Below are 26,324 nucleotides of genomic sequence, written 5' to 3' on the forward strand. Positions count from 1 at the left end.
ATGAAAACTCTTGCAAATGGATGTTCCGACGGTAAAATCGGTCAAGTGAGAAAGATAGATCGAAAGTTGAGATTGTGGATAATTCAGCGATGATCATCCCGTGATCATCAGCGTTCTCAATGTTCTCTGTTGCACTCGATTTTCGTGCTTCGTGCTCCTTCGTCTTCCTCGACAGCAAAAGATGTTCCTACGGAAGATTTCAAGACTCACATTTAAATTTAACAGTTTACAACAGTTTTTCTCTTCTATTGTACAGTTCCGCCGGGTACGCAGTTTCAGCAGCGACAAACTGCATTTCTTTTATCGTGCTTAGCATACGTACGACGCTCTTAATCTGGTACTTCCGTAAGACGAAATCTCTCGAGAGGTGTATAAGAATTCACGTGTAACCCCCGGTGCTTCTGGGAGTCCGTAAGTCAAGCGGGTTCGAACGAGGCCGGGATGCAACGACGGCAAATGCAATAGTTACGTTTATCCACGCGACACCGTCGCCCCCCGGATCGTGGTACAGCATCCTTTAGGATGATATCTAAAGTCGACCTGAGTGCAGCAATCGGATGAAACCCGAGTTGGACTTCGATCGAGCGTACACCCCTCGTTTGTGTGTGTTGCACGTGCGAGACGCGCAACGTCTCGACCAACGTCGTTCTGCTCGTGACGTGCAAGCAATGCAGTTCTTAAGCATCACTCGACAATTCAACGTCGATCATTCTATACAATTTATCTCGTAATCCTTTTATGGCTTCTTTTAGTATCGGCGTGTTCTCTAATAACAATTCTGAAACTGATGACGCGTCGTTGACTTGCTGACGGTGGTATGGATCAATCGTGTCATAAATAAAATGAATATAATAAATAACTTAAATTAAAAAGTAAATAAAATAAAATTATATGAATCATAAGGCTAAATATGTCACCGTGCTCGTGGAGAAAAATAACGAGATTGTCAACGACACGACAATATTGTTATACGGAGGGATGAATGAGCGTAGAAATTACGTTCCGTTGATACAACCGCAAGTGCATTCGATGCAGTGATCTGTATATTTGTGTGGGCCGAAACACGGTCGGGCAAACCTGCGTTATGTACAACGTAACTTTGCCAATAACTGATTACCAATAACCGAAGTGCGATTGTAATAATCCCGTTATCTCGCCTGCATTTTCATCGAACCGCTTTCTCCAATTTTCTTAAATTACATTATTCCATAATTTTACTTTGAAATTGAACGCCGCGTTATTTCTGCGTTGCGTTAAACGATATATTCAATTAGTTGGTGTATTCACTTAATAAGCGTTTTTCCACTTCTTCGATATTTAATAAACAGTTAATTTTCAGACAATTAAATCGCATAGATTTTAAAAATTTCGAGAAATCGAATTTGCTTCTCTCACTGCGCTATCCTGAATTTTATTATAATTTAGGGTACCGTAACTGATATATCGGATTGAGCCTAAAGTCCATGCAGATCTTCTTAGCAATATTCGAATGCAAAACTTCGTATTAAGAATTAATTGTATTTTGTATTTTCTTAAGAAATACGCACTTTCTGCTCAACTCAATATTTGCGATATTAAAGTCTACTTCTCTTCACGTGAAAAATTCTCAGTTATTTTTTTTAATCATTAACATCATGGCAGGGAATGTTCGCGTGCACGCTACGTCGCTATTTTGCCATGATAGAGTTATCACGATGATCGAGTTAAGTCCATTCGTGTAACTTTGTTAATGGGATAACGGGAACCGCTGCTCTCTCCCATGCAAACCGTAACTACGCGGCCAACGAGCAACATCCCGCCCATGATTGACACCACTGATTAAAAGCGAATTGAGAGCTATTAATGAGGAGTTCTCAAATGACAAACATTACGCGAGCACGCGAATGTGGAGAAAGTAAGCAGAGCAGAAGCACAAACGTGAATATAATCCTCTTGGATACAAATAAAAGTAAAATAGCGATCTAAAATTTCAAATACGAAATAAAATAACATAAATATAAATAAACATATATATGTACACAGCTAAAGAGAGAGAAAAGGAGGAAATTGTACAAAAATGATTGATTTATGGAATATAGCTCTAAAAAAATATATACCTTAATTAGATTATCTAAAATATTTATTACATCATCGCGTTATCTATCTTGCATATTTTAATAAATTCAATACGACGTGGAAAGAAATATGACATCTGGTAGAAACCACGAACACTTTAAAGTAGATCTGACGAGTGGCGGCATTGCCTTATAAAGTAGTCGAAGATAAGTTTAATAAATGACGGCATCTTATGAGCCTCTCATACGAGCCAGATCCGCTGGCGTTTCGCTTTAGGTGGAAGAATCGACCACGCTCACCATTACAACAACGCTTATCGCGCGCTGGATGAGACCCTGGCACTGGAGGAAGCTGTCCAGGCAGTTATGAAGGAGGTCGATCTCTCGGAAACGCTTCTGGTGGTTACGGCGGATCACTCGCACGTATTAACCCTCGGCGGACTGGCGACGCATCGCGGGAATCCCATATTCGGTGAGTCATCCCATAATACTTTGCTCTAAGCACGCCATATCCTATCTCGACCCCGAAATAAATCGACGGTTTCCGCTTGTTAGGCTGGATGCAACGATGGACGAACACTCAATTAAAATGATCAGATAATGGAAGTCGCTCGTTAAACCGAGATATTACGTTCATTACTCGTACGTTTCTTAAGCGGGATTGAAATTTCCGAATCAACATCGATCATCTGTCGTGATGTTCGTATACGAATACATTTGAAATTAGTTAGAAAGTATAATAATAAAAAAATTATTTCTGGACTGAGTAATTAATTAGTGTTCAATTAAAACTTGATAATTAGAATATCCGCGGATCCAAATTTAATTAAAAGAATTCTATCTCGTTATTTGTAATTTCACTTGAATTGTATGATTTCTTTTTCTCAGTTCAATATCTCTATTAGTGTTACTTTCATTGTAATCTGTCAGAGTATTAGATTATTAATCTAATGCTAATTACTTAATAAAATTAATCTACTTTGTAATAATTTAATATTGTATTAGAGGGACTTTTTCCGTTAAATTAAATTAAATTAAATTAAATTAAATATCATAGTCTTTGATTTCGAAGAGTATAATTGCATTGCTTTTTTTATGTACAATAAAGAAACGAAAAGAGAAATAGTAGAGAGAAAATTAGTGATTACTTTAGTATATGCTGTTTAATTATTTATTATCGCATCTGCTTTCTGACATGAAATTTCCTTTTACGATCAAATTATACCGACAGTTAATTCAGTAAAAACTGACAAGCGGAAATGAATAAGTATACATATATGTATGTACACGGATCTCCCTGCGTTTTTTTCCTTTGATTAAACACGGAATATCTCGCAGTTTTCATAACGTTGCCCGTATCTCGACACCTGCTTCCCTGACTCGGATTTTTAATCATGCACACGTCGACGCGAATCCGACGAAATCTGTACGTGTGTGCATGTGCGCGTGTTAACAAATTCCGTACACAATCCCGGTGACTGGCTACCGTGCCGTAATTCCTCGCTGTTCAGAAAGAAAGCGTCCTTTTTGTGGTTGCCCCGGCTGGCCTTCCAATATCCGGAAAGGATGCGCCGGCAACCAACTTCTGACTCCGAAAAACCGCCTCGCAGGAAACATTATTGGATTAACCGCGCGAATTAACCGGTTGAATTGCCACGGCAGTCTATATCGCCGGCCATGCTTAAGCGCGAGTTTGCGCGGTTCGCCTCTTCTTTGTTGGTGAGTTCAATCTAGCGTGGTGATCTCCGATTTAATTTATTTGTACGGCACTACTGAGAATTCACCGGAAAAAATTGCGTTAATCGCGACCGCGGAAAATCGCGAGATTGAAATCGGGAATAAGCAAGAGCAACGACAAACAGATAAGTCAGAGTGCACGGTCGAGCTTAACGGGTGCGATTCCGGCGAGCATTCATGGTCCATTTGTGCGCAGAACGCGATATTCGGAAAGTAGCGTGTGGTTGCACGACGTCAAGATTTCTTAATGCGGAAAGTGTGCGTCTTTCGCCAGAAAAGTTTCTGGAAACTTTATGGAACCCAGAGGAGTATTTCCGCAGTAGAACGAAAGGGCTATTAAAGGAGCATCGTGCACTTCAAATTGCCGCGAACTGGTTTGTCGGGGTGAAGCATTTTCACTCAGCACGCGAGATGCTCTTACCACGTTCACGGATTTTTAAAAAAAGTAATACGTGGCTCAACGGCTATCTAGTTTCGGCGCCTAAACTGACGTTTCATCGAGGTTTTATTTAAATTTATACTTTGATGGATTATCGCGCTGGTAAGGGGGGGGGGGGCAGGGATGGTAAGCGATTCCTGTCGCGTTCTGAACGGAGCAAATATTTTATACCGGAGATATACATAACGGGATACATATAGCGGGATGCATAACGACATTCTCGCCAGCGATATTTTTCGCTGCATTTTTGACACGTATTTCGACACGCGCGTTATTTGCCAACAAACGAAGGCATCGTTTGTCGTAGACCATGTTCTGTGGGAACCGTCTCCGGAGGGATGACTCGTTCATCCCTTCGATCTCGACTTTCGTCTTTTTCGAGCCGCTATTCCCGACATCGTGCAAACGGCGGCGCGCTGATTCGCGACGAACGATGCGGAAGCATTCGATCCTGGGCAATCAAAACTGGACTCCTTGTTCGCGCCAATGGGGACTTTCGAGCTATATCCCATGGTGTCCCCATGCTGACCGTTCGCTTCGCTGAACGGTGCCAGCAGGTGTGTTGACTCGAGATTCGCAACGGGGCGTCAACTCCGTTCGGCCATCGCAATCCAATACGTGAGTGAGCGACGTGAGTGCGCTGTTTTATACCATGGGAGAGAGACGCAAGCTCGTCTCCATCAAGTGAAGGAGGAATCGTCCTTCCGGTGGGACAGTCCCGGATTCAATAAGATCCAATCTACTTCGACAACCTCGTGGATGCCTGTCGACCGTTCGGCCGGTCGCGGTTAAATTGAATCGCCCGGGAAACGTAAAGGATGGCTTTTTCGGCCGACCGTATGCGGCGACTGGTGAAAAGCTCGCTCTGATGGTGGAAAAAAATAACTTGAAGTGCATCGGGTTTTGCCTGACTGGTACTGTCGAGAATGTGGCATGACCGGTTCTCCTCGTCTATCTTGAATTATTTTATCGTCCGTCTCGTACCTCGTTTTCGCGGGATTGTCCGGCATCTTGTTACACTGTTGAGAAGTTAATCCGTTCACGTCCACGCGGCTCCGACAGCAGCTCGCACGAGTTGCACAACAAGTTTATCAGAAAGTTGCACCGCTCTCCGAAGCGCGTTTTTTTTCAAAATCTGATCTATTTTCATTCATCAGCCTTTTTCCGCTAGGTTGGATTGACTCGCTCGATACCGCGCGGAAACTGATGGAATTCAGGATACATGGTTTCGAGCGAACTCGGATTAATTTCTTCTGAGTTATTACATATATTTGTAATAGACTTCTGACACTTGATGAAGTGAACAGCTTGTTTTTGAGGAAAGTTTGAGACAAGCTTCTCCTTCTTTCTATTGAAACATGAAACTTTGCTTATATACTCCTGCGGAAACTTTGAAAATTTTCTTTTGTTTTGAAATATTTTTGTGCTTTTATTGATGCTTGACGCTTTTGTAGTATAAGTATAATTACTAATGAAACTGATAACGTGTTACGCGTCAATTGTTATTGTCGCTCATGTGATTAATCGATTAATATGAAGCACGCAGCTTTTAACACGAAATCATTTTCAGGATCGTGAAATTTCTGAACGGAAAAAGATACACTGTGGTTGACGTAATAATTCTGTATTTTTTACATTAATACCATTGACGCCGCAAGTTTATGACACCGTAAATTTTCCGGTTAGGCCGCAATCAATTTATCCGAATTACGCAAGCGGAAAATATTCAATAATGTAATGCAATCCCACATCATGATTATACTCAATAACAGTCTACATGATTTAATAGAAACTGATGTATATGTTTATATATGTGTGTATGTTTAATAGTAGATATAATCCGAACGAGGTAGCTTTGTTAATTAAACAATTCGCTTGCTATGCCAAATCATTGCTCTGATTTAACGAAATCATTTTGCAAAATCAACTAAAATAAAAAAATAATAAAAACTTGGGAGGTTATCAGGGCTTTTTCATCGATATTCGATATTTTTAGAGATTTATTATGTATTAACAACAAAGTGAACTCTCAGTATGGTTAATATTAATCAAATCAATCTCGCCATTGCTCACACACAGGAATCAAAAGGCTTAAAAATATTTCAAGCGCTTTTAAAATATTATTAACATTTATAAGCTCTCACGTTTGCATAACTTATGCATGTATTAGTACGTACATTGTTACAATATACTGCACTTTTTTGTGCATGTTCGAAGAAGGATAATATGAACACGCAATGGAATACGTTCACTAATTTAATTTTCATCACGCTATAGAAAATAGCTGTATGAAAAAACCAAATGTACGAATGATCGAAATAGTATTGATTTATTATTCAGAGTAATTTTTGTTGCGTGTAGATCGTTGTGCAGGCAATAGATCTCGCGTGGAAGAGTCCGCACTGCTGCACTTTTCCTATTTGCGTTGATTGCCATGAAATAAATAGCGGTTGCCGAGCCGACAGCTTTCGCAATTTGCTGGTCACGTCGGAAACGCGGTATCGCGTGCGCTTTTAATTTTCGCTTCGTCAAATTTCGTTTGCATTTGTAATAGAAAAAAAATTCGTCGACGCGCCAGATGTATCGATGTCACCTAATTCTCGAGGCACTGGCGTTTGATTCGAATCAGACTCGACATCGCACGATATCACTTCCAGATTGAAACCGCCAGTAATTTCGTATTCGAGTATCAAATAACATACCGAAGTTTGGTTTCATAGTTATTAACATGACAGCGCTACGAGAAAAAAAGATGGGGTGATTCCCTAATACCTCCCTAGGTCCTCGTGGATGTCACTTATTGTTAGCTGATAACGCCGATGATGCCATAAATTATTTTGAATGCTTTTTGCATTCTTTCAAAAGAATTCTTTTATAATAATTAAGATAGCAACTTTTTAATGAGATCAGGGAATATCAATAAAATTGAATGAAGAGCAGCATGAAAATTAGTTGTTTTATTTCATGTACGATCGAACCCTGTGATATCATGCCACCTTTATTGGTTTAACTAAAAAATTCGCGAAGAATGCCTGAGATTCCTACAGTCACGTAAAAAAAAATTCATAGTACGTGAGGAATTCAAATTTATCGTCTAATTTGAATAAGGGCTCTGAGACCATTCAGAGGCTTAATTCCGTCGTAATGTAATTCTGTTTTCGCGATAGAGTCGCAACAGCAGCAGTCACGATATATCGGTGCCTCGATGAAACGCGTCGTTTGTCGCATCAAAAATTTCGAAATGAGGTCGCGCAGGGGAGCCTCGTGCATAATAAAAGTAATGGATATAAGCAGGAACGTTAAATCATGCGGTTGACGTTCCGCATGAAATACGACGTTGGGGGACAACATCTGATACATAGGGATTGCGTTTTTATTGCAACGTTCCGCCTCTATCGCCAGTTCAACTGGGTAAACCCGAAATATGAATATGCAGTCGTCTATGCAGTATATTCGCATCGGGCATTATAATCGCGATGAGCTGCAACGGATACATACATATTTGCTGCACGTATATTCCAGACAAGATTTAATTTGAGGAAACTTAAAGGTATAAATAAGACATATAAATCGTGTATAAACAATCGTGTTTAGAGTTAACGTAACTATTGAGAACAAAATTACCCGCAAATCAGCGCGTGACAATAATTTTTTTCGCTAGAAGAAAAATTTAATCGATTTGAAACGAACGTGAGTGAATGCGTTTAATTGACAAATACCAGGCTGATTGGATAAATTGGAAATAAAACTTTATATAAAATAAAACTTTATATAAAATATCGGGATAGTTTTCGAGTTATTATGTGCAATTGAAAACAGAGAAAACTTCCCGCGAATGAAATTTCATGCGGAATGAATGTGTTCTGTGCCGCGTAAAATTCATTTGTGAACATTCACGGAATATCTATCGAATGTTACAGATGAATATGCGAGTCAACTTAACAATTAGAACTCGTAATGTGTACGCGGCGACGTACAAACACGTACAACGGTCATTTACAATCTCCGTCGCTTGCAAAGCAAACATGTAACAAAATCAATTTATAACGCAAATAATATTCGATAACAATTACGTATGTAAATTGACAAATATATGCCGTGCGTATACATCGATGCTGGCTGAAAATTCGGTCAATTATCACGCATCAGCAGTGTGCGGCATTCATTCTCTCTTTAATCCCCCGCAGCCAGGCTACACCATTGGTCAGATTCGCAAACATTGTTGTTTAGAGATGTTCCGTTATCAGACAATAATAATTAAAGCATATTTCGGACACGGCTTGTCAACGATAGCCGAGGATATTTAACACGCATATATACCGCGATGTAGAAATACATCCACTCCACCGCCTACAACGACGTCATCCTGCGCATTTGAGAGGAAAAAGGAAGGAAAAAAAGATAAGTAGTTCAAAAAATTTAAAATTATATGTTTTCATAAAAAGTGTGATATTGACCACGCGCAGCACAAATTCATATAGCGTGCTTTGTTATTTTCCTATCAACTCGTTTTAGCAACACCACGTTACATTACGCGTGCGACAATTTATATAAAATCTGATAAAAAATGTACAGCCAAAGTCGAAAATTAAGGAACAAAATGGATGGTGTGGCAATAAAACGAACGAGATTCACGAAATCGCTAGCAATTTTATTAGGAGACTTTTTAGGTGCGTTACACGATTACAGTGCGTCCTTTATCTTCGGTTTTTTCCTCATTCTGTCCGGGTTTCCATGGCAGGATTAGGGTTACGTAACAAGTTCTCCCTTACCGCAGCATCCTCGGATGAAATTGTCAACGGGTCCGACTGGTCCCCTTTGGCGACGCTATAAATTGCTGTCGGTCGTGTCAGTCGGAAGTGTGATATGGTTGCCTTGACATATTAAGATAAAGACATGGAATGTCCGGTGTGTAAGAGTATTTCTAAGCAAAAGGAAGTTCACCGTCTCTAAAATAACGGTATTACTGCTCCTGCAATGATTAACTGTAGGAATATTGCGACCGATTAACTCGATCAATAATAGAGATCCATCTAACTATCCCCGCGTTTTCTTCAATGCTTTCAACTGCCGTCGCAATTACGAAATCTCGAAAGACGTTCCGAGAGGGTAACTCGAAGGGGACAGGAAAGGCGGAATACCTTCATCAGTAAGTTTTGTAAAAGCGCGATGCTTAATGCCACATCGTTTGGGCGCGGAACACCTCACACTTCGAGCTTTTACATTCACGATGGGGAACATTTTATGAAACTAACTTACCGTAGCTACCGGAGTTCGAGAAACGAAAGGAAACGGCGTGTAATATGCATTACGAAAAAAGTTATTTCCTTGTATCCTTTTTTCATTTTCTTTCCTTTCCTTTTTTTAATATGGTGCGTTAACGTGTACCATAACTTTCTCCCTTCTTCGCGTAACTTTTCCGCGTCACAGCCATGGAATTTTACGTCCGAGCGGATTGCGTGTATTCGAAAATTAGTTCTCCCCCCGGACTTTATTTTATATCACGGAAAGGGTCGCGTATTGTCCTGAGGTTCAACGGACTTCTGACGTACATACAGTTGTTTGTCTATCGCAATCGGAATTGACTGCTCTCAAGACTACCGGAAAAAATATCGCCCCACAACCAGTTCCTGTTGATGTCATGGTGAGAAAACGGTCGCGAACGAACGGTCGGCGTTCAGCGCGGCGGAACAGCTTTCGGCCAAACGGCAAGCGGGAAAAAGGCCAGGCAGAAGCGAAAAACGGGACGAGAGAGAAATTGCGCGAGCGATTCACGCGACACAGTGCTCAGTAACGGCTTTTATTGCGAGCCGTTCATTAAGCCGGGTTACTTTGCTCACGCGAGCATATTGGATGAAGCAATTAAAGTACGCGCCGAGATATAATTTATTTGCCGCGGAGTTACGTAAGTTACATGCTCGAGTCACCCTCGTGAACGACCGTTAAGAAGTTAATTGCATTCACGCCACACTGACTGCCCGATATCGATGCGAACTGATATAGAGTTCTCTCATGACTGCTCGCGTTATGGGATAAAGTATCGCTCAAGTAAAAAATCATTTGCTTCGTACGACGCTACTAGCGCGTGAAATATCGAGCATAATTTCGCGTATTTTCTGGTTCTCTGGATATTAGAGATATATCTACGGGATAGCAACACTAATTTCACACATACACACACACACACACACACACACCCATATTTATTTATTTATATATTTCCCTCTTTTCGTGATTATATAATAATCTTTTCGTAATTACATAATTATTTATCATATAATATTACGTCGAATAACTGGCTTTCTTTTCTCTTTACTGAAAATATAAAAAGAAGCATGAAGAAGGAACGATAAACGTGGTGCAAATTAGTCTGCACTCGCAGTGGCACATGAAGGTTGAAATTTAGGTTGCGACAGTTAAGCTAGCGGACATTTTTCATTCCGATGTAAATTTAACAAAGAAGGGGACACGTTCTGGCTAGCGACGTAATTGCGGATGGTCCAACCGCGTTTCCTGTTGCCACGATTACTTGATATGGGTTACGGTGCCGGAATAGATTGAAACTCCCCAAGTAGTTAATCCATCTTGAATTACGTTGCTGAGGAACTATTTGGAAGCTATCGTGCCTCGTACTTGCCAACTTTTTCAGTTTGGTTATTGACCACTTACAGATCGATGTAAAGCGAAGAATGCGGGAATTCTCAGTTTAATTATTCTGCAGACGAGCCGCAGTGCGATAAACCTGAAAAAAATCCGTAATGATTCTCGTATTTCACTTATACGACATCCTGCACTCACCGTAAATTTCTCTTCGATAAAAGGGATCGGAAGTTTCATTGAAAAAGCGGCATTCTTTGAGGATCACCGACAGTTACGATCTTTGTATGCGATAAAATTTTCATCTGTGAGCTTATTTAAACCATAAATATTTAATTAACTAAATCGCAACTTTATTAAAAAATCCTGTTAAAGATGTATACATTCTATCAATTCTCTGTTAAATTAAGATGTTTTTCCTATGCATGTTACTTAAGCTAACCACAAATTAATTTACGGCACTGCACGGTGCCTTGCGTGACACTCGCGTATTTGAATTTCGCGTTCAATCAAATAAAAGCTTTACTGAAGTTCCGATTGCAGGGTTTGTGCACACGTGCAAAGCGAGTCTCTTTCGTTGTGACAGCGCTTTTAAGCGCACCTTTTAGGCGCGAGTGCCAAGAGGTCCGCTTTTGTACGTAGAGTTTCGAGCTTTGCCTACGGAGTGGTGAGAGCTACGGTGTTACGCTTAGAGACTTTATCTCGTTCATCTAGATTTCCACGTGCGAAACAATAGCCGAGGCTATACGGCAGCAGTGTACACCTTGGATTTGCCGAGTATGCAAAGCAACTTTTTCCGCTTTTTCCGCCGGAGCCATAATCGCGATCGTTAAAGAGATACCTCCGCCTAAAGTGTTTTCCTTCAGGATATTTCCGTCGGACTGTTTTCATAATTGAGATTCTAAAGCGTAAAAGCTGAATTTGATGACTCGTGCAAGCTATATTTTTGTACCTTTTCTTGAAATGCTTACGAATCTTATGGATCTCGCGAGGACACTTTCTGCTTCATGCAACAAGAAAATAACAAAATATTTAGAGAGAGAAAGAGAGAGAGAGAGAGCAATATTAAATATTTCTAGTTTTAATAAAATCGTGTTCTATTAGCACAAATGCAAATGCATTTTCAAGAATTTTAAAGTAGCATTTCTCATTCGCGATGCAATGGAGAATGCTCTATAGTGGAAGAAGAAATTTTCACTTTGTTTCTTTTTTTTACGCAACTTGTCGACGCTGAAAGCGTCATTGATCTTCCGTCTCCATCTTAGCTCCCGGCCATGTATATCGTATACCGTTCTTGAATGTGATCGCGTGAATATCCGTGGCAATAAGCGCGATCGAGAGCGATGCATTTAAATCGCACCCGTCCATCCGCAGATAATGTTTCCCGCTGCTATAAAAACGCAACATTTCCACGGAGTTATGCGTGGCCATTATTGAGTATACATCAATGCGTACGTATAACTGCTCACATAAACGCTTTTTATATGCGGGCTATAAAGAGGTCCGTCATGCGATTCCAGTACGGTATCCTGGACCGACGATGCCAGCGGCTCCATTACGGTTGAACGGAATCGCATAAAAGCCGAAACTTTTAACCAGCCAGTTTTCTGCGCACGGACAGTCGCAACATTCCGAACTACAAAATCAGCAATTTTATCCGATAATTGAAATACGCGCCCGTGCTATTGGAACAATTTTCATCACCGATTCCTCTCACAACGGTGGCAAAAAACATATTTAAAAACAAAAACTTGTTATCGTATTTTTTAAACTGAAAACGTAGCTCTGTGAACATCACTGCTGAGTACGAAAAGATAGCATACGAATGGTTCCATATCGTTTACCCGCTTGTCGTGGTGTACATAATATTAAAAAGTAGAGGCATTATTTATTCCACTGTTTTATTTTATTATTCTGAACTTATCAACTGACTTAAATTTATGCTTCTACTTTTCTTCCACTAAGCTCTTTTCCGTTAAGGAAAACCTTAAGTAAGTGTTGAAATCTCACCTGCAACAAGAATGCGCTCATAATTAAATTATATCAATTAAATCTGTTCACACCGCCGCGGAGCAGCTTGGTTTCCGTCGATTTAACCAACTAGCTTGCGCGCATTCATGCAGGACTTGAGACGTAACGAAACCGAGGGCGAGGAAAATCCCCAGTGTCTCCCAATTTAATTTACCTGCAAACCTCTTTGCGATCTCTAGGAAAAAGCCGCGAGAAGCTTCATCCACTGCTTTTATACGAAGCTGAGGAATTAGTTCCGCGAAACTGAGACCACGGCAAAAATCAAATAAATTAGAGCATGGAAAACTAAATTCAACTTGATTAAAAAATAAATTGTTTTAAATGAAAAATTGAATAGAAAGGTACGTTTACGTGTTATGCGTCTCCAATTTTTCATTTGTCGCCGACAAATTGTACTCGCATGACGTAATCTCGTTTATAATTTCTGACGTATTTTTTGCGATATCTTTATTTCGATTTTACCGGAACACCATGTGGGAGACACTGTCCAGGTTGGAATCGGAATTGCGGTTTGACGGAGTAATCGAATAGACGAGGTGCTTGGCGGAAGAGTGCGTCCGATGTATTCCGAAGCAGGAAATAAACGCGAGTTCTTCGGGACTTGCAAAACTCGACCGATCCGCGTTAGAGCGAGATGGCTGTGCTCGTTTATGTGGGACAGGACAAGTGGAGCAAGAAAATCTTCGGTTTCCGCCTCTCGTTCCGGCAAAGCAATCTTCATAGCTTCGAGTACTTGTGGTGCTCGAAATTATTTGTGGCCTGTAATTGACGTAAAAAAGGTAAAAAATTTGTTTGTAAAATCGCGTGTGCGCACAATTAATGTTTATTCCTTTCCTTTAAGTAATAGATATAAGCAGAGCATATAAATGTTCGGATACACGGACATAAATATATATCTGATAAAACTTAATAATCTTTCAACAATGACATTAATGCAATGACGTTAATGATTTTCTTTCTTTCTTGATAACTTCCTTTTATTTTTTTCTTGAAACTTCTACATGAATATAATATTTAAAAAATGCACGTGATTTTTCTTCACGTTACGTACGCTCTATTTGCGACTTGCTTTTCCGAGGAGAAAATCTTTTATGGAAAACGTCACTGTCAAGATCGCTGACTGCTTTTGTGGCAGATAATGTCAGCTTGAAATGTCTCCGATGCGATGCGGCTTGAATAAAATAAGTATAGTCATCCGAAGTTCAACAGCATCGTCGTTCGTATATGTATTATCGTGTGTATCATCGGTTTCGTGATTCCACGCAGAATGACCAGAGAATAAAGCATTTCTTTTTCCGTATCCAACAAGAATAAGCAGAAAAATGATTTATGGTCGTTGCATCGATCAATTAAACTTGGATTATTTCATATGGTTTTCGCAGAACTTGATAAGAAAAGATTATGTGAAAACGAGAATTATTTAATTTACTTTCAAATATAATGAAACGAAATATACAGCTTAAAATATACAGGGTGGTTCGTATTTAAAGGATCAGTCCTTAAGCCTCTGACTTTTTCAATAATACAAAATGCATATCAGCACGATTAATTTTGATTGGAAACACGATTCTTGAATGTAATAACTGCTGCATAATTATATTTGCGGAATTTATGATTTTTTAATCCCACCCTTTAAATTCGAACATCGAACATATTTGTTACATATTTATTTAATCGTCCTCGTAATTGTCTGTGATCTATATTGCAGCTGGCAACAAAATCAGTCTCATTAAAACTTTCAAATGTAAATATATGCGTATCGAAACCAATTATTTTATTAAATTCCTTTATGAATAATCCGTTTATACATCATCACGCACATGCAGATATGGACGAAAACGTAGACAAAAATGAACAGAAAAATAATAGCAAGAGAAATTTTTACGTATCAAAATGCGATATAATATTAATGATATGCGATATAATAACGTAAAAATATAATAAATTTTGAAAAATTGAGAAATATCCATTGCTGCAAAAATAAATGAAAGAGTAACTGTGCTTTTTTCGCATTAATAAACAAAACTATTCGCGATTCAATTTCGCGCAATCGAAAACTGTCGAGCGGAAAACGCTGAAATCTGCCAACGTGCGTGCGATTCCGCGGCTAAAGTAGTTTCTTCAGTAGAAGTCTTAATGCTTCTGCGCAAAGAGTAGCAGAGCTTTTTAATGAGTAGTATGTAATGTACGTAAAACAAGATCCGGCAAGTTTATTTACTGTGACCTTATGCGACCATTGAGAAAGCTCTCTCGGAGATGAATACGGATGCAAAAGTTAGCAGAAGACAACGCAACAGCGTGCATTAGTTGGTCATCAAGGAGCTTAGGAACATGTTTGGTTAACTGTAACGTATATTGTGTCTAGTACAGTATTCAATTATCACGAGAGTTCTAACAGCGCTCATGTTACGAGAATAACATTATTAATGGAGATGCATGAATTCATAACCAGAGTATTAGTTATATGTACAAGCTGTTGAAAGCGATTATATTATATCATGAGACAACGTTTCCGCAGTTTTACTAATTTTCTATGGGTTCTTCGTGCCGAACTGTAATCACTTTTTCATAGTTGAGTCTCGATATGAAAAATATCGTTGCGTTTCAAGAGATCGGCGTCTCGATGTTTTCGCGAAGAAATAAAAGAACCGATCGCGAAGTGGCTGAAACGCCCACCTTTCAGCAAATTTGTCCGCGCCCGCCGTAATGGCGCGATTCTTCTATGATATTTGCGTTTGCCATCACAAATTTACATAGAGGCTCGGCTACACTTAGGAGAGTCTTTCGCAAACGAACTCGCGGGATTACTCAGGAGAAAATGGAAGCTACGCCGCGATTAATCCGCTAAGAGCTACGACGCGTCGCGACGGTTGCCTGCCACTTCGAGCGGAAGAATGTCTCTCGCTTCTCCTTATGTCAATCGGCATTGACTGTTATTTGGTATTCTATGGAGAAAATGGGCCAAGTCGAAGAGCAGCGGCCGGCAATTCGTAGAGTGCGTTTATCTCTATCGCAACGATTTATCACCATAAATCCAGGAGGTCGATGCGAAGGGATAGCGTGACGTTTTTGCAGGCCGTGCTACGCGTTATTCTGGATAGCACGGAATTCGAGTGAACTTCTTGGAATACCGCGAATTAGTCCAGCACGTCAGGATCTACGGCGACACGCGGCAGGAGAAAAACGTTGAGACGGATTTGCCGAAACGCGCAATTTGATTAACACGCGAAGTTTCCTAGACAAAAAAAGTTGAAAGACTGAATCGGATTTGTTGGGGAAATCTTAGCGACATCAACGATACATTTTTACTGATGATTTACCGCCAGAGGAAAGAAAATCGTGCTTTGCAAGCTGCGAGGAGAAAAACATCAAGAAAATTGTTTATTTACTTATAAACAATATATAAAATAGCTAAATTAAATCGGAATATTGTTTTTCTGGTTTTTAATCATACGAAATTTGGATCTCTAATTAATACGTGTTAAGCATCGTATCATTATCTATCTATCGCTGTAGGAGTCGATCATCTTTGAGGAGATAAATCGGGGAAACAATCCTTGCTTTTAATCCAATAACTTTCGCACCCCATGTGTCAAGCAAGCAAGAGTTACCACAGACACACGATCGTGATCAACGAGTGGGTGGGCCACGGTCGAAACAGATCGAATCGCGATGCTGTTGCCGGGGGGGGGGGGGCTGTTTTAGGAGGTCCCCCTCGCGCGTCGGAATTCGGGAAATGTTCGTAAATCAGGTCGGGTACGTCCTGTCGGACCTACCGTGCCAGGACGGCGGGATTCGCGGCACGCCACGGAGAAGCTCGATCCATTAACTCAGAAATATATAAGATCACGGAAGCAAATCACGGGCAGGGAGTTGGAAAGTTACGCGATAGTGGCCGCTCACGAAGGCGCATATAATACTTGCCAGCAGCAAGTTAAATTACACAGTGTATCCTCTCGACTTTTATGACGCTGTATGAGAATTCTTTTCTGTGGCCAAATATGAGACGCGGCGATATCGCTGCTGAGATTCGTGATCACGAGAAGGCGGATCGGGATTCCCGCTCGAGCTTTCGATTAGACACTCATGACGAAGGTTTCCATAAATCCGCCTTTCCGCCGTCGTGTTTGGTTCGGTAATAACACGGTAATTCGTGAATGCGCTGTGGTTCGACGTTGCGTAATTGATTAAAGACGATACTTCCTCTTCTTGCTCAAGCATCGTAAAATTTATGTCTTTTGGAGACTCATCTTCACCGAGATTGTTTTTCATGAACTCGTATTCATTACGACACATATATGGCAAGCGTTATAGTTTTATGAAATCATAGACCCTCTTATTTGCACGTACGTGCGTATTTACGTAATATGAGACAATGACTTGCGTCAGCGACATTAACAGAGCTTTCTGTATTACGGCTATTTCAGTATAACGTCTTATAGTGCTGGATTAATTTGGTTCGAGAGCATTATTATGCACAGATATCCTCGTTCCTTTCATGTTAAGTGCCATAACCGTGCACCGTAACTGCTACAATATTATCGACGTGCAATTCAGCTGGTGCGACCCGTCTCCAGGCGCGTTGCCTTTCAGAATGGCCTTGCCTAATGCACGATACTTCAGGGTGCTAATTAATACTTAATGGCGCAATATTGCCGCATAATCGGCTCAGCTATATTGCACAAAGCATTACCCGTAAGCGGCATAGCCCAAAACCACGATTCATTATCGTTAGGCAATAGTTAGCGGTGGGCAGGATGTGCGACGTTTCTTCGACAATATCAAAAAATCTTTAATTACTCCCACTTGATATTTTATACATACCGTTGCGAGCGCAAATAGCGCTGGAACGTCCGCATCGCGCCGTTTTTTTAATCTTACGCACGTAACTTCGTATAATTTTACGTTACGTAATTTATCGTGCAAGCCGATAAAGCACATCGGACATTAATCCACGACGAGTTCTAAAGTACGGGGTGCTCGCTATGTAAACGACCGGAATAAAGAGCTATATCTAAGGAGAACAAACCGCCATATTGCACTACCCGCCGCTATTTGCTAAACGTGAGTAAAGCAGCGTAATGGGTACTAAGCTTTCTTTCGAGTTTGGTTAACGTGCTGGATGTGATTGGTGGTCGTACGACTTTAGATTGCTTCAGTAACTCGCTCGTGTTCCCTCCTTAACCAGCATTACATCATTCTGGCCACGTCCGTGTAATTGTATTACAAATTATATATGTAAATGATGAGAGATTTATGATAAAATATATTTGCATTATGCATTTTCCCATTATAACTTTTAATATTATGTAAGCTGCTGTTATAGCTTCTAATACGTGCTAACTTTACGTAAATTGTAATTCTTCAGTTCGCAAGTATCGCGTATCGGTATTAGCTGAAAATTTTCGCGAAATACGCATCAAGTTCCGCTCGCGTTAATAATCGCGTAACGAAGCCATCGCGACGGCCCTTCTCATCGCGAAGCACCACTTCGCAAAGGTAGCCTCGCGAATAAACGAGAGGGAGGGAGTTAATTCCGCGGGACTTGCAGAAGACCGCGCGCCGATTAGATTCGCGAGGCACTACCCCTTTCTATTTACGGCACTCGCCACTTTACATCGTGTTTCACGCCTGCCGGCTCGAAAACTTCGCGAGACTTATCTGCATCGACAAGATCGTTGGCTCTTCGAAGTCACGCTCACACGTATAACCACTTATCCGGGGCTCGAGTTTACCTTGCCCAGCTCTCGAGAGGCAGATTGCAGGATATTACTTTGCCGACTTCGTGATCCTGTATCTTTCACCCTTCCCCATCCCCTTGCAACCCCGTCCGCTCGCCGTGTAATTCGTGAGTTTCTACCAACCGACCCGAAAGGAACGCAAAGGTTCATTTCGTTCCGGACGACGACGGGCGTCGGGGCATTTCGCGATCCTGACGTCGGCATTACATGTCAGGTCAGACGTTACAGATGGGCAATTAAAGTGTTACAAAAGAGGGAGAGAAAGAGAGAGCCGCCGCGCACCAGCACCCCCGCCCGTTAAATGCTTAGCACCGGTGAAATGCGCCACTGTTTACCGTAACGAGGGGCATCCTTTCTTTTCTCGCATGATTCAACAGATCTTATCAGCGAGCTGTTTAACCAAATCGATGCTGCAGCGAAGTGCAATTAGGCATTCGGAGTTCCTATAAAATTCATTAATCCGATCATCGCGACTTGAGCAGCATTTTCTGGTTGCTGACAGTTTTGTCTGTCGTTTCTCTCGCTTGCAATACAATCGATCTCTTGTTTCGTATGTTTCGATAAATTCTATGTTTCGGAAACAATTAATTTCAATTTATATTTCAGTAAATGACCGCTCATGTAATTAATAGTCGTTATCATCTTTTATTTAAGTAATGTATTTCTTTTTTAATATATATGGAATTATTTCAATTCGTGATTACTTAATAAATAAGTAGTAGGCACTTGAGAATTTTCTACAGTCCAATTTAAGTCTTTCGGATCTATTGGGACACATAAAAAGTTCTCGCAACCCCAAATATCTGATTTATATATTGCGCACCCCAAACCCTCCCTCACAGCAAAGTAAAAACTGTTGACACAAGTGATTGATAACATATCTGGTTGAGTCCGGTTCAAGATGGTTAAAAGACCATTACAACGTCTATGTGTTATATTACTTGTTCTTCAGCGGTGTTACCGCACTGTTTGCCTGTAAAGAAGGCGGCGGTAAGTTACAGTCACGTCGCTCAAACCGAGGACCCACCTAAGAATTTACATAGATTAGATTGACGGATCATTACGAACGATTTCCTCCCGGACTACTTCTGGTCGGTCGACATGGGGGATGCACTGCGAAATAGACGGTGGGTGTATGCGCATCAGTCAAGAGCCGTGACGCGCAACAGCAACGCGAGCGTGCAATTACTCGAAGAAACAGGGAGGGCGTTTTCGGTCTATCAGGCGTAAAATGTGAGGAGGGCAAGTTTAAAGAGAAGCGGCAGCGACCCGCCTCGATTAGAGTGAGCGCCGCGTGTTCGCGCACGGCAAATAAACGGTTAAATTATACATTGTTAAACGACGGGCAGTTTCTTCCTTTCTCTCTCTTTCTCTCTCCCTTTCTTTTTCTTTCTCTCGAAACGCCGGTGGTCTACTTTTGAGGGTGGCTGCGCGCTGTGAAGAGGAAGAAAGTCCCTTGAATAAAACATATCTCACCGGCGGGCATGTCCCGGAGTCTCTGCTCTTCTTCTCCCCCGGCCCCCCCCATCACCATGGTCTCTACATCTTCTTCTCGATCTCCTCTTTTTTCATCCGTCCGTTCTACCGTTAAGCATCCGTCTCGTTCTTGGGGCGCGAGGGTCGTTCCGCGCGTAAGGCCGCACACAGGCGGCTTCACGTCAGCGAGCGGCTACGTCGAGTCGTAATAAGAGGTGAGCGTGCCCCAACGGAGAAGTTAGCGAATAAAGTTTACCACCGTCGTGGTCGAAGAGGCACACCGAAAGTATCACTGTCACTAATGGACCACCCCGTAGTTACCAGTATTTAATGCGCAAGGTACACTTACGATCCTCTTTATAAGGGCGAGGGATCCTGAGCTCCTCCGAAGGCGTGAAATTATATTTTAATCCCGCACGACGCTTTATTAAACGTGGATCGTAATGATAAATTTATAGTCGCGAGTCAAGACTCCTCTGCGTTACGCGGTTGATTGATAATACACTCATCTCTAACGCCGCCGATAAAACGCACGATTAATTTCTCTTCTTCGCAGGGACCGACAGCAAGGTGTCGGACGTTGACGGGCAGCCCTACACGACGCTGCTCTACAGCAATGGCCCGGGTTACACGCAGCCACGCAGCATCCTGCGGGAAGCTGGGAAAGATTCCATTCAGGTAAGGGGTGGCCCGTCTTCCTCATTTACGCATCTCATCTTCGTATGCGCGTAAAGTAGTCCGCCAGTGTTTATTGGATCGCGGAATGATCGAGTGGCGAAATCGAGGCCGCGCTTGAAAATCCATCACGTACCGTCGTCGCGCCACGCCATCGCGAAATATATTTCCGTCGAGCACTTCCGACTGCCTATCTACAACCGACTACTTTCCTCGAGTATCCTGAAAGTACTGCGCTCGATGGGCACTGAGAATTTTTAATCTCTCAGCGCTAAATGAAAAAAGCGAACTGCGTTGGCCAGCAGCAGCACGCGTGAGCTAAATTTGATGCATAGTGGATTTGAGAAGATACGTGTGCGTAATACTTTTATCATAAAATCCTGTATCGAAATTCTGCATTGTGGAAATATGAAAAAAAAACGAAATTCTTTTAAACATTATAACATTTGTACATATAAATAGCTTCAAATAATATTTTTAATTAATAATGTGAATTGATGTGTCTATATATTTATTGCAAGAAAAGTGAGATATTTTTCAAACTCTTTTCATCATCGATATTACAACAAGATTAATTTTGTTATCTTTTTAGATATTTTAATAGAGTAAATTATTTTCTCTTATAATTTCGAATTGCGAGACTGCATCAATCCTTTCGATGGACACGCACATGTGTGTTGGTTTGATCGCAAAGGATCAATATAATATTCATACAATAACAATATTCAATACGATAGAATACATCTCCAACTGGTTCGACTGGACTTAACAAAGTAACGTGCCTCGGTGGTTGTGACTGGTTTATTTATTCTTATACATTATATTTTATTTATGTTTTGTATCCATACGCGATAGTTCTGCTTGCGCTTGTTGTCGATTTTGATTTCGATATTGATGTAATCTCTTTTGCTAACATATCTTTACGAGAGTTTGTATTTATCGTTTCGATCGCGCGCTCTCGTTGCGTGTTACATTGGCGCGAATGCATTTTCACTTCCCAAGTTTTTGTATGTTACGTATTTACGCGGCGATATGAATTTATATTAATCTGTGTCAACAAAAGACAAAAGACCCTGCCACGTATTTTAACTGGTTTTCGCGATTTCGCGATTTCTCTCTTTCTCTCTCTCTCTCTCTTTCCCGCGCACACTAGTCGTCTAGTTTTATTTCATTTCGTGTTTATAATCTATCGAGCGGATATTTGTGCACCCACCGAATATTTACGTTACAAATACATTATTTGACATCGCCGAGTTATATTGCGAGGTGGATCATTTCGCGCTCTTTCGGCTCGCGTACTGCTTTCACATTATTATGCCAAACACGTGCGTGCAGTAATTTACTCCGTCTGATATAGTGGAGTGTGCGGATGTCAACTTTCAACCGGTTTCACAGATGCAAATTCCGCATGCGTTTTTGCCACTTTACTTAGACATAATACACCGCATCACTGTAAAATTAAATGCGACAGGAAAGCGTAATTGCATTCGAGTATGCACACACGCGCGAAATGCGTAAGATATACATCAGAGGTTTCTCTGGAATCACGGCTTTTTTTTACAGACGATCTCTCATTAGACGACTGATTAACGTACGGCGGATTGTAACATCATTAGACAGTACTTCATTATTTAGCTCGGTTTAAAACAATATCTGTTGGAGTTGTAGACACCCAGATATTTAATATCAAGCACCAAAAAGTCACGGCCAGTGGTGAGTCATCTTTTTATTCGCCCGAAAAGCGATCCAGAGACGGAACGGGCACATTTTTCGCGTGTTCCTTTCGCGCACGAGTGCCGCCCGGCTCGTTATCGCTCCCGTATCCGCGATATTAAAAAATGCGGCTTGTCGGGAGATTACAAAGTGGCAATCCGCGCAGTCTTGCTGGTCTCTCGACATACATTGAGAAACTCGTTCTAAAGGTATCATCTGCCGGTGACTCGTCGGATATGATTATTCAATTTCTCAAAATGCTCCGTCAGAGTGAATCGTCATAAAGCGGTAAGTGGCCGGGGAAGAAACTGATTAAAATCTGGATGGCCATTGGGGCGATGAATTACGTCGACCTGCCTCCCTCATCCCTTGCTGGTCCCGGCGATCGTTATGGCTCGCAAGGGCGGAAGGAGGCATTTCGGCACCCTAAGCGGTATCGATGCGGCCGCGGTAACAGGAACATTGCAAAAGCTCTAATGAAATTACGTCTTCTTATTATAGTAATCATTCTCAGTGAAGCACAATGGTCGCTTGAATATAACTCCCTGCAAATTTTACTTCGATATCATTATAACTATGTATGCCCGAGCTGCATTGTTCATTGAACATTGTCCATGTTCAGTTTCTTTCCTCACTAGCTTTGCGAGATAATTAAATATACCTTGGAGAAATGGAAAATGCACGCAAAAATCAGAGTGGACAGCGCTGCTTTATCTCTCTTGTTGAGAAAGTTTAAAAAACTTTACGTTATCATTGCCTTGTTACTTATTTGAATCCTGTGTATACGAAAGCAGTTAGAAATAATTTAAAAAGATGATAAAAGAGCCACATCAAGGATAAACGCGATTTTGATAATATTTCAATGAAATGTATAATACTTTATAAGATATTTTTTATTTTTTATTAAATCTATATACTTTGTAATTAGAATCGAAAGCATTTCAGAGAAAGATTACTTTTAAGGCTAGTAAATAATTAAATTAATTAAGATAATAAAATATGTGTTTATAAGTTCAAAGGATTTTTATTGCCAATCAAATTTTTGCAAGTTATGTAGATATTTGGAAAATATAAGTTTTTAATATAAATTTCATCATAAACTACTTGCACGTTCTATCTATTAGAATGTACGTAACACGCAGTGGATGTAATTTGGTTTAGAGATGCTTGGGACAATATATCGTAGAGTACTGTTGCGAGATAATATCGCGTAGTTCTCGATTCGCGTGGTAGAGCCGATCTCTCCGAATTACCATGTAAACGTAAATTCACATAAATCGATATCACGCGAAACAAGAAGCGCCCTGTTTTGCACGGAGAGAGAGAGAGAGAGGCAGAGTCGCTCTCGTTTTACGAGGATGTGATTCGCACAATGAACGTCAGGTATGTATTAAACACGTAAATCTAGATCTACTACAAACCGGCATTAGCAGTGAGTCTCATAATCATAATATGAAATACGGTGTAAACATGCATACGCTGTTTCTAAAGCAAAGAGTGATCAAATTTTTCATCGGGACTATTTATTCTGAGCCATGGAGAACACATAACATTATGTTAAATCCAATATATTTCATATGTCCACTCAAATTTTTATATTAATTTAACATAATGTGAATATGTTAGACAATAATATTAATAATATAACGTAACATTAATAGAAAAATTACAATCTCTAGAGGCAAATTTTATAAAGTAAACATATTTATAATGTTCAATTTTATTAAAAATTTAGATTTAATAAAATTTATTAAATTATTTGAATGGTTCGCACAATGTCGCACTGCGCGTCATCGTCGTCGTTAATGGACGATGGAAAAGATTGATTTAATATGATGACTGTTATAGAATGAAATTTTTACTATCACATATAAAATGTTATCTTTTGGATTAGTTGATTATACATTTAACACACCAACAATGTGTTAAATTTATAGACACATTGCGTTTCTAACATAAAAATTTTAACGAGAATAGTTTTTAACAGAAATAAAAAAATGTTTTTTGCCGTGTTCACATGTGAAACCATCCAGAACGGAAATATTTCTTTTTACAATTCTGTGTCTTTTTATGGTTTTACATGAGTGCATTACTAAATAGTATAAAATCGCAATATGACAATATCAAATTTGATATAGTTGATTTAGCGGTCAGTGCAATATTATTGATATATTATGCAAAAATTAGTTACATATTAATTTATATTGTGGTTATATTAAGTTAGATATTACATAGTTTTATATTTATCACAACTTAAACCTGAAAATTTTACTGAAGGAACAAGATACAATACAATACGCACACATATATCCTTAAGTACCACGTACCTACACCTTTACATTTCAAATATCAACATGGCAATGAAAAGAGAGATGAATAAAATACATTACTGCATATCTCAATGATTTATGTCTGCGATTACGTACTGAAATTTAATGCCTCCAGATATTCGGAAGAATTAAACACTTTGATATCGCGTCCGCTGATATCGAGCTATTTAACTAACGTTGATTCGATTCCTTCTCATAATACAGCGCGTAAATTAATGAGAATTCTTCAACTTCAATAACTTGCCCTGAGCTTCTATCGCGCCTCTTTTTTCCTCGTTCTGATTATACTACGCACTCTTGCAGCTCCTCGAGATGCAGGGTAGCACAAATCTGTTCCGCTCTGCATGGTCGACTTCACCCGGCTCTGCAATTCACCCCGCATGAAATATCCACCTCTCGTGGATGTCTTACAGCAACCCTCTTCGCGTCCATTGGCATAGCTGGAAGTTTTTGCCTCGCGCAAACTTAGCTGCGCTATTTCTTTTTATTTTCGCTAACGTTAAAATTCATCCTACTGAAACGAGAGTAGAAACACGTAAAGCGGAACAAAATGCAAGATCCTGAAATATGGTTTCAACAGCCGCTGAAAAAAATCATAATGCTCTCGTACAAGTTGCTTTATATTGTATGTCGCTTCATTGAAACATGTATTAATCCAAATGTAAAAATACAGCTAATTGAAATCGTAGAATTAAACATTGAATTTCACGGGTCAATAATAAATCCAATCAATTCCACATTTTAATTGTATCCTCTGGATTTATTATTAATTTTATTTCTAGATAAAAAGAAAATAAAATAGGTATATACATATGTATATACAAGATAAGCGAATTAAGAACCCAATTTCTGCCTCGGCTTAAAGACTGCTTCGATAAATTCAATGATTATTGTCATTATACCTTTTATATCAGATTCTCTTGTTTATCTCGGTAAGCGCTCGGTCTATTTCGCGGATTTTGTTGAAATAAAGTGAGCGAAGTATCTCACTCCGCGATATCCCGAGCTTTCGCGTTACCCAATAAGATCGCCGCACTTCGGGATATACCGATGCCGGATAACGCCGACCTCTTGCGATACTTAACGCTCTCCTGACGGGCCATAATTCCATGGTCGTTTCTCAGTTACATACTGTCCCGACGAGTCCGCCCAGCGCGAACCCGCCGCCTTTCGCAATCATTGCCGCTGGTAGGGGGTTTCTCTCAGGGGGTTGCGTGGACGCCGAGAGGATTTAGGGAATGCAAAAGCACAGGACACTGGCAAGACTTTTATTTGTGTATTTGGAATAAATACGAACGCTGGACCATCCGTCGCGTTTTAGTTTTACTATCCCCCTTGCACTTTACTGCGAAGAAGACTACAAAGAGTACCCTCTAAGATTAAATTTCCACCCGTAGAAAACAATTGAATCAGAGAAGCGATCTTTATGTTCTTATATTTATTATTTTCTGTGTGACATAAGCGTGTTGGATATTAATAAAGGTAAATCTACCGATTAGCGAACCCACCTCCTATCACCTTGTCCTTGACA

General features: G+C 40.3%; 1 protein-coding gene across 4 annotated transcripts in view; it reads left to right on the forward strand.

Annotated features, from left to right (window-relative positions):
• The window catches only part of LOC105278832 (alkaline phosphatase), a 181,486-nt gene that overhangs the window by 137,063 nt on the left and 18,099 nt on the right, over positions 1-26,324 (forward strand). For all 4 annotated transcript variants that reach the window (XM_011338232.3, XM_026968813.1, XM_011338223.3 and 1 more), the window contains exons 7-8: positions 2,332-2,526; positions 20,632-20,753. In XM_011338232.3, the coding sequence (XP_011336534.1) occupies positions 2,332-2,526; positions 20,632-20,753 (317 nt within the window). The remainder of the gene's footprint in view (positions 1-2,331; positions 2,527-20,631; positions 20,754-26,324) is intronic.

Source organism: Ooceraea biroi, chromosome 4 (genome assembly GCF_003672135.1).
Source record: "Ooceraea biroi isolate clonal line C1 chromosome 4, Obir_v5.4, whole genome shotgun sequence".
NCBI classification, from domain to species: Eukaryota; Metazoa; Arthropoda; class Insecta; order Hymenoptera; family Formicidae; genus Ooceraea; species Ooceraea biroi.